Consider the following 10306-nt stretch of genomic DNA (forward strand, 5'->3'; position numbering starts at 1 on the left):
TTGAATGCTGATAAAATTTGGGAATCAGTATATATATTGTAGCTTACAGCGTTACAAATAAATTTTGAGTTTGCAATCTTTCAAAATGAATACTATACTTCCTTGAGCAGGAAAAAAGAAAAGAAATAGTACTACCAAGTACAAAACTGGCAGGAAGCTCCTATCCAAGCCTCATTTCAAAATACAAAACCATGCTTTACATGCAACTGTTGCCCACAACTTGCTTAGCAATATTCAAGGATTACCGTTGTAGATGATTGTTGTCTGAATAGCCAGTAAGGCTCACCTGCTTGTGGGTATCAGAAGCTTCAACAAAATCAACTTTTGGGGCAAATAGAATCTTGATTTGCAAGAGTTCATCAAGCCATGGCTATGATAGATTCAAGAAAAATACTCCAACTCCAACTGAGTAGTGGACATCCCGGCTGCTTGGCTGCTTAGCTTTCACAAGAAAGCAACTAGCATAGTCTAGCATCATTTCTCAAACTGTCTATACCCCGTAACAAAAGCATGAGATTTTACTGCAATGAGTTGATGATTTCCAGCAATATTTTAACATCTATGCAGAGGTGCAGGATATATGTCCAATGGTTGATATCGCAACTGATCATTATGCGGCAATGGTCCATCCTAAAAGTTAACCAAATAATACATGTAAGTTAAATTCATTCAAAGAAAACAATATTCCAAAAGGCACACTGAAGGGAGGAATATCGACTGAAGTGAAACAAGGTGTCAACTTTTTCTTTCCAATATATCATATCAAGTTGCCAGAAGAAAAGTTAAGTACCTCTTCCAAGTTTATCTGAAATGGCTTTACAAAATCCTCAAACATTACTGGAGAAAGGCTCTTCATTTTCTCTTCAACCTCCTTTGAAAAGGAACACAAGATTATGAGAATACACATCTAATAAGTTCTGTGCAAGAATATCATTAGATATGAGGGTAATTATCATAAAATCAACATTGCAGTAAGAATGCAAGAAGAGAAGAGTGTTTCATAACATACCAATCCAGTAATCCTTGACTTCTCCAGTAGTTCCTTTGTAATCATGTCCAAAATGTGCCTATTGTTTCTCAAAGCACTCATTGCGAGTTCTTCTGTTTCTTCAATGTACTGTAACCAACACCAAGTATTTACAAATAATATTTTCATATGAAAAACATGAGGCCAACTGGAAAAGAACGTGTAAATTGTGTTTCTTCAAAGTATAAAAATTATATTTTGTTTTATTCTCTCTTTTGGCCTGAATATATTTTGTTCTATTTAAAAGGCAAACTATCATACTTTCAGATCCAGTTACCAATTTGAATGCTAGTTTTATCATCTCATTTGTCATGTCATTGTGCACCCATAGACACATGGAAATTGAATACACAACGATAAAGCCTCAATTTGTCAGATCCAGTTACCAATTTGAATGCTAGTTTTATCATCTCATTTGTCATGTCATTGTGCACCCATAGACACATGGAAATTGAATACACAATGATACGGCCTCAATTATTTACTCCCAAGATATTTTCTTAAGCCAAAGAAAAGAGTGAACGTTAGCTTTAAAACAACCACTGCCATTCAGTAGTGCTCTTTTTGCATAGCATGAGAAATTATAAAAAGTGAAGCAAATTATGTTACCCTTGTCAACTCTCGAGTAAATAGCTCAGACACTTCAAGCGTCATATTGGCTGGAATCACATGGGGGTCATCCCACTAACATCATGAAGAAAATAAGAAGAATAAGTTAATCAAGTAATAAAAAGACTTAAGGTTTGCAGAATACTTTTGTAGATAATTGCAAGTTCAGAGAACTAAGATTACCCTGTATCTTATTAACTCGCCATCTGGACTATCTGGTCGATCCACAAACCCAACTCTTTTTGTTAAAGCTGTTAGCCCCAACCTTGAATTTTGAGGGCTGATCACCATCTCTCGAGCAATCTGAAGAGATGACTTAAATGAGGAAACAGACAGGAATTTGTACCAAATTGTGTATTAATTACTACTAAAGAACATTCGTGAAATTTTGTATAAGGTAACAATCCATATTTAAGACAAATTTCGTGAAAAATTCACGTTGCCTATGAGATTAATATGCATTGTGCATTTACACAAGGAATGCTACACTCTCCATCAAAGAGATTTTATTTTTTATCCTCTTCATGTGAATATTATATTAAATAAAAGTGGAATGAATCCCAAGGGATTGGTTTAATGGCAAGGAGCTTGCTCTAAAACAAAATGGTCTTGAGTTTGAATCACACAAACCTGTGGGGCCATCATCACAAGATATTCCCTGGTAATATCTGGTACATGCGTAATGAGGAGACTATATTTACCCCTTTCAATGTCTTTTTAATTTCTTAATCTACAACATTATATCAGAAAACAGGGCCACTTTCAATGTTTATTTCTAAATTTTTTTACCTCATTTTATTTCCCTAGCTTTCTCTTTTCCTTTTATTTCCTTCCCTCTTCAAATCAAGAAAAGTTAAGCAAACATTCACACATGAAAGCATAAAACACCTCAGGTACAAATAAAAACTTTTAAACAAGGAAATAATTGCTAAATCGCCAATTTATTTAACTTTGAGTTAATTGCACTTTCATTTGTTTTTTTTTTTTTTCCTTCCAGAGGAGCAGTTCTGTGAATTCAAATCATATGAAAGTAAGTGTGGTTACCCTTGTTAGCTTCTCTAAATCATCCGTTCCTCCATCAGTTACATCATCACCAAACACAACGCGTTCAGCACAACGCCCACCATGAGCTACCACCATTTGCATCTTCATGTAGCCAAAGGTTGTATAACCTTGGTCTACCATATCTTCTCGGGGAAAAAACACAGATATTGCAGTTTCCTGTTCATGTAATAAAAAACATTGTCAGAGCGCAACCCCCCCAAAATTTCAATAGCATTCACTACACACTTTTTCTATAGCAAGAATTTGTACCTTGCCACCAGGCAGAAGCTGAGAAAATGCATGCCAATCAAATTGAGGAAACAGATGAGCTAATACTATGTGACCAGCTTCATGTACAGCCAGCAGTTTCTTCTTCTCAAAAGACACCTTTTATATAAATTTATACAAAAATCAATAACCAAATTATTATTATATAACACTTGTCACTCTGAAAAGAACCACCAAAGAACAATCAACATGGACATACACTTTGTTCGCATTTCTGCTGTTCCTCCTCAGTAAGAAGTACACCCATACCCTCAAGCAATTGTTTATCTAGTACATCAACAATGTCTTGCTGGTAGATCATTGAGCGCCCTTTCCGCACCTGAAATATGGAGGGTATTAAATGGCATGCAAGAAACTGAGAGAACTGTTCAGCTACACTAGATTGCCAAAATGCATGAGAAACTACTAGAGCTTAACTTTAGTCAAAGAAAAAATATCATGCCAAACACAACTTTAGTCATTTTTAATTGAGATTCTAGTAAACAATAAGCCTCTTCACCATAACAAGAAAGAATATCTCACGGAACTCCTATTTCATAAGAAAAGTCATATGAACATAAATATTACTTAAGGCTACTCTTTGGATTTACTTACTGACATAATCGCTGCTTCATTGACAAGATTCCGAATATCTGCCCCAGAAAAGCCAACAGTACGGAAAACAAGCTGAAGAGTGGAGGAAATAGGTAGCAAACAGTAGCCCAAACCAAATTAGATTTCCATTCATACTATATAAAGTATAAACAGCAAAAGGGTAAGTACCAATTACCAAAATAAAAAGCACCAGACCTAGAGACCAAACAATCACTGGATCTACAAGACACTAAACACACGGTTTTCCTTGGTTGCGGAATACATATGCGGAATGTGAGAGAGGTTCGATGGAACGCTCCTCTCTCACATTCCGCTCAAATTCCGCATGCCTTAAGGGAATAATAAAAAACAAGAAACACCAACCACTTACTTTTTCAAAGTCTACATCTTCCGCAAGTTGCTTTCCCACACTGTGCACACCAAATATTTGCACCCGTTGCTTTGCATCAGGCAGACCAATGTATAGTCGACGGTCAATACGTCCAGGGCGAACAAATTCAAGGTCTAATTCATCAGGCCTATTGGTAGCACAGATGAATATCACAGCTTGTCTGAGAGAGAACCGATCAACACCAGTTTTTTCCTTCCTAGACATGAACAAATACTGAAGATGAGAATTCATTATATAACTAAAACTCCAAAACTTTCATTGGGTAGCCACATCAATACAAGGTCACAGCTTAAAGCAGGAAAACATGAACTAAATAATAAATAACACATAATCAGTGAAGCATAATCTGCCACAAGGTGGTCTCTCGGACACTCTTCAACAGTAGAATTCAAAAGATATTATCACATCAAAAAAAGAAATCGAGTCTAAAATAGCATGAGGAAGTAGATGACAGAAAATAATCTAACCACTGTGTTCATTTTTAAATGAATATAGGTTACCGCAAGTTAAATTTCATTAGTATTGCCTCATTAAAAGCAAGAATAGACATGTGTTAAACAAATAAACATACTCCCCATCAAGCTGTGCAATCAAAGCCTCAAATGTTGCTCTTCTTCGAGGATCCTTTCTTGCATGCCTTCCAGCAATAGCATCAATTTCATCCACAAATACAAAAGAAGGAGCCTGAGCACAGAATAGTGAACAATGTTTTGTATTAGCATATTCAGTGAAAAGATAAAAAAGTAAGCATAAATTCCAGCTTGAAAATCTCCACAATGACTGTTCTAAAAAGTTTGGTTATGTGCTGGCCTTAAAGCTCATGAGGTTACCCTATAAAGTCAATCTGTATAATTTAGTACATTTAGTGACATAAATAAATAAATAAAACTTAAAAATTCAAAAAAAGTTCCACAACATTATGACTTAAGATTCCTGACAAGCACCAATCTTTAGTGGATTACCTCCTAAAAGAAATCTCATTTTACTAACCTGTTCTTACATTTGCAAAGAAAGAGAAGAGTGCTTACATTTCTCCTTGCAATAGAAAACATCTCATTGATTTTTGCTGCACCACTTTTTTCACTATCTGTGAACTCGGCACCTGAAGCAAAAACAAATGGCAACCCACTTTCCTTTGCAAGTGTCCTTGCGAAAAGTGTTTTTCCAGTTCCAGGAGGTCCAGAGAGAAGAACGCCCTGTTATGCACAAACATCAAACAAACTTTCATTTAAACATTGTCAATATGTAAGGCACAACGCCAGCAGAGTTGCCTTTACTTTCATGAAGCAAGAAAAAGTTACCCGGACAAACTTCACATCTCTTTCGTAGTATTGCATTGGATTTCCCATATAAATCATCAGCTCATCAAGAAGATCCCAAACATCTCCCCCTAATACAACTTCCTTGGACATTGATTTTGTTTCCCCAACATCTCCGACTGGCTGAAAGAGTATATAGTGTAATGAGAACTCAAGAATCTAGATAATAGGAAGATGACAAGGGACAAAATAGTTGGAAACTAAAGATTTACCAGGATAAAATTTTCTGCATAAGCCATATCAAAAAGTTGATTATACTTTTTGTAAAGAAAACGCTTAGAAGTGATGTGCAAAAGCATCACAGACTCGCGTATTAGCCAAAGAATGATTAAACCAGGCACCAATGCAATCACAACTTTCATAAAGTAGTGGATTTGTCGCTTCTGAAGAAGATCAACTTCAACTCCAGAACTTGAGATAATCTCAAACAAGTAAGGGTCTAGGGGGATGTCAACCTGCCATATAAGGAGAAGCATTAACCATTCATAAGTCAAGAGATAAGAATAAGGGTGATTGTAAAAAATTAGGTCAACTTACGACATATTCCAATGGAAAACCTTCTTTCATTGTAACATATATTCTTTTTAGGTCCTCTGTAAATACAACAGCAGCAACCTGTCCAAAGGAAACACAGCATCAGAAACTGCCTCCATAACCCTTTTGAGTTTTTGGCCAACAATGGGAAAAAATTCTTGTTAGATGCATAACGACATGTGGATGCATGGTTGGTCAAATCCTAATAATGAAATTATCAATATGACATTTGCACAAATTCCTTTTCTATTATCAGCATATAGTCACATCCCATTTCATCATCCTGACTTGTACAGTGCCATATTTAGTAAGCATCTGACTCCTTTTAAAATTTTAGTTTTGAAAGTAAATTTAGTCTTCCATAGTAAGGAAAATAAATTGGAAAGGTCATGGACATGCTGCTTGAACTCAAATATTAAGATGGTAGAGAAAACCCAAATGTTATAAACTCTTGCATGAAAACCAGTAGATGCATAAAGAGAACTCACAATTGATGCAACACCAGGCAACAAGGAACACACAGTCTATCCACAAGGAGAAAAACTAAAAATAAATAAAGCAAGGAGAACAGCATGTTACCTCAGAGCAATCAAGCTTTTGAAGAAAGTAGGTATAAGGAAGTTTAGGACGATACAGCCACCATCTTTTAGCTATCCATAGACCCCTTGTTCCCTGTGTGTCTGTCACCTTTTCCACCACTTCCTTGCGAAGACTGTTTTCAACCTCTTTCATATCAAATTCAACTACATACTTAGAATTTGCAGAGTCCAATTCCTCAGCTAGCTTTTCTTTTTGGAGGATCTCCTTCCATTTCTGAAGCCTTTCACGCCATGTTCCTCTCTCTTCTTGAACTTCACCTGCAAAGCAAAGACCAAAAAAATTGGCCATAAGATTCATAAGGGCAGATAGTACTAAGAACACAAGTTGTGGACAATTTGTCTATTGCTTACTAATATCCACAGTCGAACACAACAACTACAATCATTGCGAAGTTGTCCACTGTATCTAGTTTAGCTACCACAAACTTAGGCCACATAAACATGTAATAAAATATAGTCTGTTCACAATTCATTATAAAAGATGCTATAAAATCCTCACAGAACCAACTTTAGAGAAAATATTCTTCAAACCGACTTTCCAGTGCTGGATTTGAAATGAGGACCAACTCAAAATACAAATGTGAGTGCCAAACAGACACTAACCAGAAATTCCCAGGTCTTCCTTCAGTTCCTTCTTTTCTTCTGAATTTAATTTTACATCACTGTCGATAATTTTTTTCACATTGTCCTGAGGAAGCTCTGGGTCATCATCCCATGCATCCTCCCCCACATAAGAACTATCATGAATAAGTGTTCCATCAGGTCCTTCAACAAACTTCTTCATTTTCAGGCCTTTGGGTGTCATCTTCTTCCACATACTCTTCTTAAACCTACAAATGTAAGAAAAACGAGAGGGCCTGGATTATTGAAAGCAGAAAATAACCCCTTATGCTTCCTTATCTTTATTTCTCCTCCCTTATTCTTGTTTAAAACTGTATCTATGCCAAGGCAAGAATTAAAATTTAAAGCAGAAATGTGATGTCATCAACGCAGCCTAAAGGATAGATACACACAAAATGTGGAATCAACTTACTTTCTAATATTAGTTGGAGATGGCTCAGGAATCACTGCCTCCATATAAGCCTCTGTCAACTCTTTTCTTCGGCGATCTTTGAGAGGAGCTCGGATTGATATATATATTCTTTGACAAGAAACTATGGCGACAAAAATATAGAAAATCAATGCAGCAATTCTTTTAGATTCCCATGTCTTGAGATCCTGAGCATAACAAATGAGAATGACCATATCACTGAATAGATGGTGCATCAAGTGACTAAGTATAATTAATTTTTTCAAAAAAAGGACCTTATTTATCAGTTGAATGGCCATCTTATATCTGATCGATTATTTCAATCTTGCCTCTTTAAATTGAAATGTATATCATCATTCTTCATAAAGGTTTTGCAATTTTGGATTCATTTACCAGAGAACTTATTGTGGTCTTGAGTCACCTACCTATGTTCATGTGTCATTTTCTTGGACTCCTGATGAAATGAACTTCCTCTAGCATTTATGTATGTTTCCTTTATACATGAGTAGGATAGTTATATATGTATAATATTCCTTTATATGACTATCTTATGAAATCCAAATGATTAGAAAAAAGTAGATTACATTATTTTTTGTCCGCAAAAAAGATTGACAATCAAAGAACAGAGAACCCTTCCAAGCTTGGGGCATTAAATCCATACTAAAAAATTTTGATTACTTGAAAAGTGAAAATTTTGGTGAAAGAGATTGTTCAAATGGCTAGGGAGTTTTCCCTGCATTTTTGAGCATGAAGACAGGGAAACCAATATAGTTGCTGACTTTTTGCTTCAACTTGTACAAAGAAACAGGTATACTGGTGACTTTCAGGAGTTCCCTGATTCTTCTAGGAATTGGGACATGATCATAAAGCACATTTCACCATTTGTTTACTAAAATTCATTTCTCCCTAAAAGAAAAGGAAACTTGCTTACATATTGATAAGAAAAATATTCTGAAAAGTGGAAAGTTCAAGGAGGCCTAAGGCCTTGTTGAACAAGATACACAACTGAAAATGCAAACTTTATCTTAATTTGGAGGTGCTCTTATTCAATTCAGAAGAGCTTATAAAGCATTGTCCTAGTGAGAAAAGATAACAAAACTATTTCAAAATGTTACTGTGTATGTGCTTATACAGATACAAGTACTGAAACAGGTGTTAACATTTCCACGAACTTCATATTTGTACACTTTATCTAATTCAGAGTCACATTTAGCGCCCCTGCCACCAATTAATCAAAAACAAAAGACTCGACCTTGTAACTTCCGTTATCTTCCTACACTCACTTTGCAACCAAACAGAAATTAAAATGAAATAACAATTTTACCTTCCAACGTTCCCGCCGATTCCAGCTGACAAACTCGGGCACTAACTCAGTCCAAAACCGTTCCAACACTGTCCCGCCCTTCTTTAATCCTTCCCCAACTCGTCCCACATACTCGCCCACCTTCACATTAGCATCCTTCAAATCAAACCCAGTTTCCTTCTTCACCGACTCACCAAAATCCGACCAGAACCGCTCTGAACCGCGGCCTATAGACTGAGTCAGACTCAACCAAGAAAACCCATCAGACCCATTTGAATTTGTAGAAGCTGTAACACGAAAAATGCGTTTTTGCCGGGAACTTTTGGGTCTGTGCTTTGTGGGTAGATTGAAAAGGACGGATTTTGGAGATGTCTGGGTGAGTGGGATTGAAGAGAAGAGAAGTGGGTTTGGTTTGTATGAGATTTTTAGGTCCATCTTTTGGTGCAGACTTGGTGATTAACGAGATTGGATAGAAAGGAACTCCATTTGTGTGTGCTCGTCTGTTTTCAGTTTTGAGTAGTTGAACAGAGCACTAATGGTTTTATGTTCCAATTTTGGGGTTTAGGGGTTTATCTGTTATGTTGTTTTGGGACTTTTAAATCTGACGTAAATTATGAGTCTTTTTGAAAAACTGAACTATACTCTGGGTATTTTTGAAAAACTAGCCTTCGCATAACTTTTACAAAGGGGCTCGCTCAAACACAGGTTACACAACTAGAACCAAAAATATTCTTAGGTTGAGGCTTGGGAAATTTTTAAAAACTAGTCTTTCTTTTTTTTTTTTTTTTCTTGCATTCAATAACGGGTTTTTTGTTTATTTAGAGTCTTGCAAATAACCTCAAATACTTCTCATATAGCTTGAACGAACATTTCTCAACTTGATCAAATCATTTTCATGTACTTACCTTAAACGAACCATTTTCTTGTGCATAGCTTGAACGAACCGTTTTTAAGACTTGACCTTTCTTTATGTAGCACTCATACCCCCAATTATGAATTTATCATTTTTATTTTCGCTGGTAAATGGAGACTCTGCCAGAATGTGGGGCCTGATACCAGTTTTTTAAATCCAGCAAAGCACAACTCAAACTCCAAATCAAGCCGAAAAGCCTATCTACCACCATGTTACATTCTGTGTGTATGTGTTGGACATCGTGGGACCAAGATAGTTAAATCAAATAATGATAGCAGTAACATGGATTAGGAAAGTAGACGCAAGTTGCAACCTAAGGCCCCATTAATGGGCATAAATCTTAGCACAAGTGCAGAACTCTAATTACAGGAGTCTTAATTTCAAACACATTGCAGAAACAACAAGGCAAAGAAGAAGCAATTTGCTGTATTTACACTTGTCTTGATAAGAAAACTGTTATGACTTATGAGTTAGAATAAAGCTAGTTAACAGTAAACGCCATATATCAGCATTTACAAACAAAAGTCCAAAAACGTCACGCATGCACTGCATAAGATGCAGGAAAAAGTTAGGTTGCAGAAGATGTAGATGCATGTGTACGCATACAAGCTGTGGCTTTTCTTTTAAGTTTGATCAGGTCGGAAGTATACATAAA

The 10306-nt window shown here is 36.1% G+C and overlaps 1 protein-coding gene across 1 annotated transcript; it reads right to left on the bottom strand.

The window, feature by feature from the left end:
- FTSH12 (FTSH protease 12) lies at positions 1-9403 on the bottom strand. The gene is made up of 19 exons (XM_086239299.1): positions 8760-9403; positions 7439-7623; positions 7009-7235; positions 6386-6663; positions 5810-5887; positions 5485-5727; positions 5255-5395; positions 4982-5149; positions 4525-4637; positions 3933-4149; positions 3563-3634; positions 3168-3287; positions 2951-3067; positions 2681-2857; positions 1820-1939; positions 1637-1711; positions 1010-1117; positions 791-871; positions 1-630 (listed from the first exon to the last, which is right to left on the bottom strand). Exons 1-19 carry the CDS (start codon positions 9171-9173, stop codon positions 553-555), a joined length of 3012 nt encoding a protein of 1003 aa, XP_086095425.1. The 5' UTR covers positions 9174-9403; the 3' UTR covers positions 1-552.
- Between the last annotated feature and the right edge of the window lie 903 nt (positions 9404-10306).

The sequence above is a fragment of the Dryas octopetala genome, chromosome 1 (genome assembly GCF_963921425.1).
Source record: "Dryas octopetala chromosome 1, drDryOcto1.1, whole genome shotgun sequence".
Lineage (NCBI taxonomy): Eukaryota > Viridiplantae > Streptophyta > Magnoliopsida > Rosales > Rosaceae > Dryas > Dryas octopetala.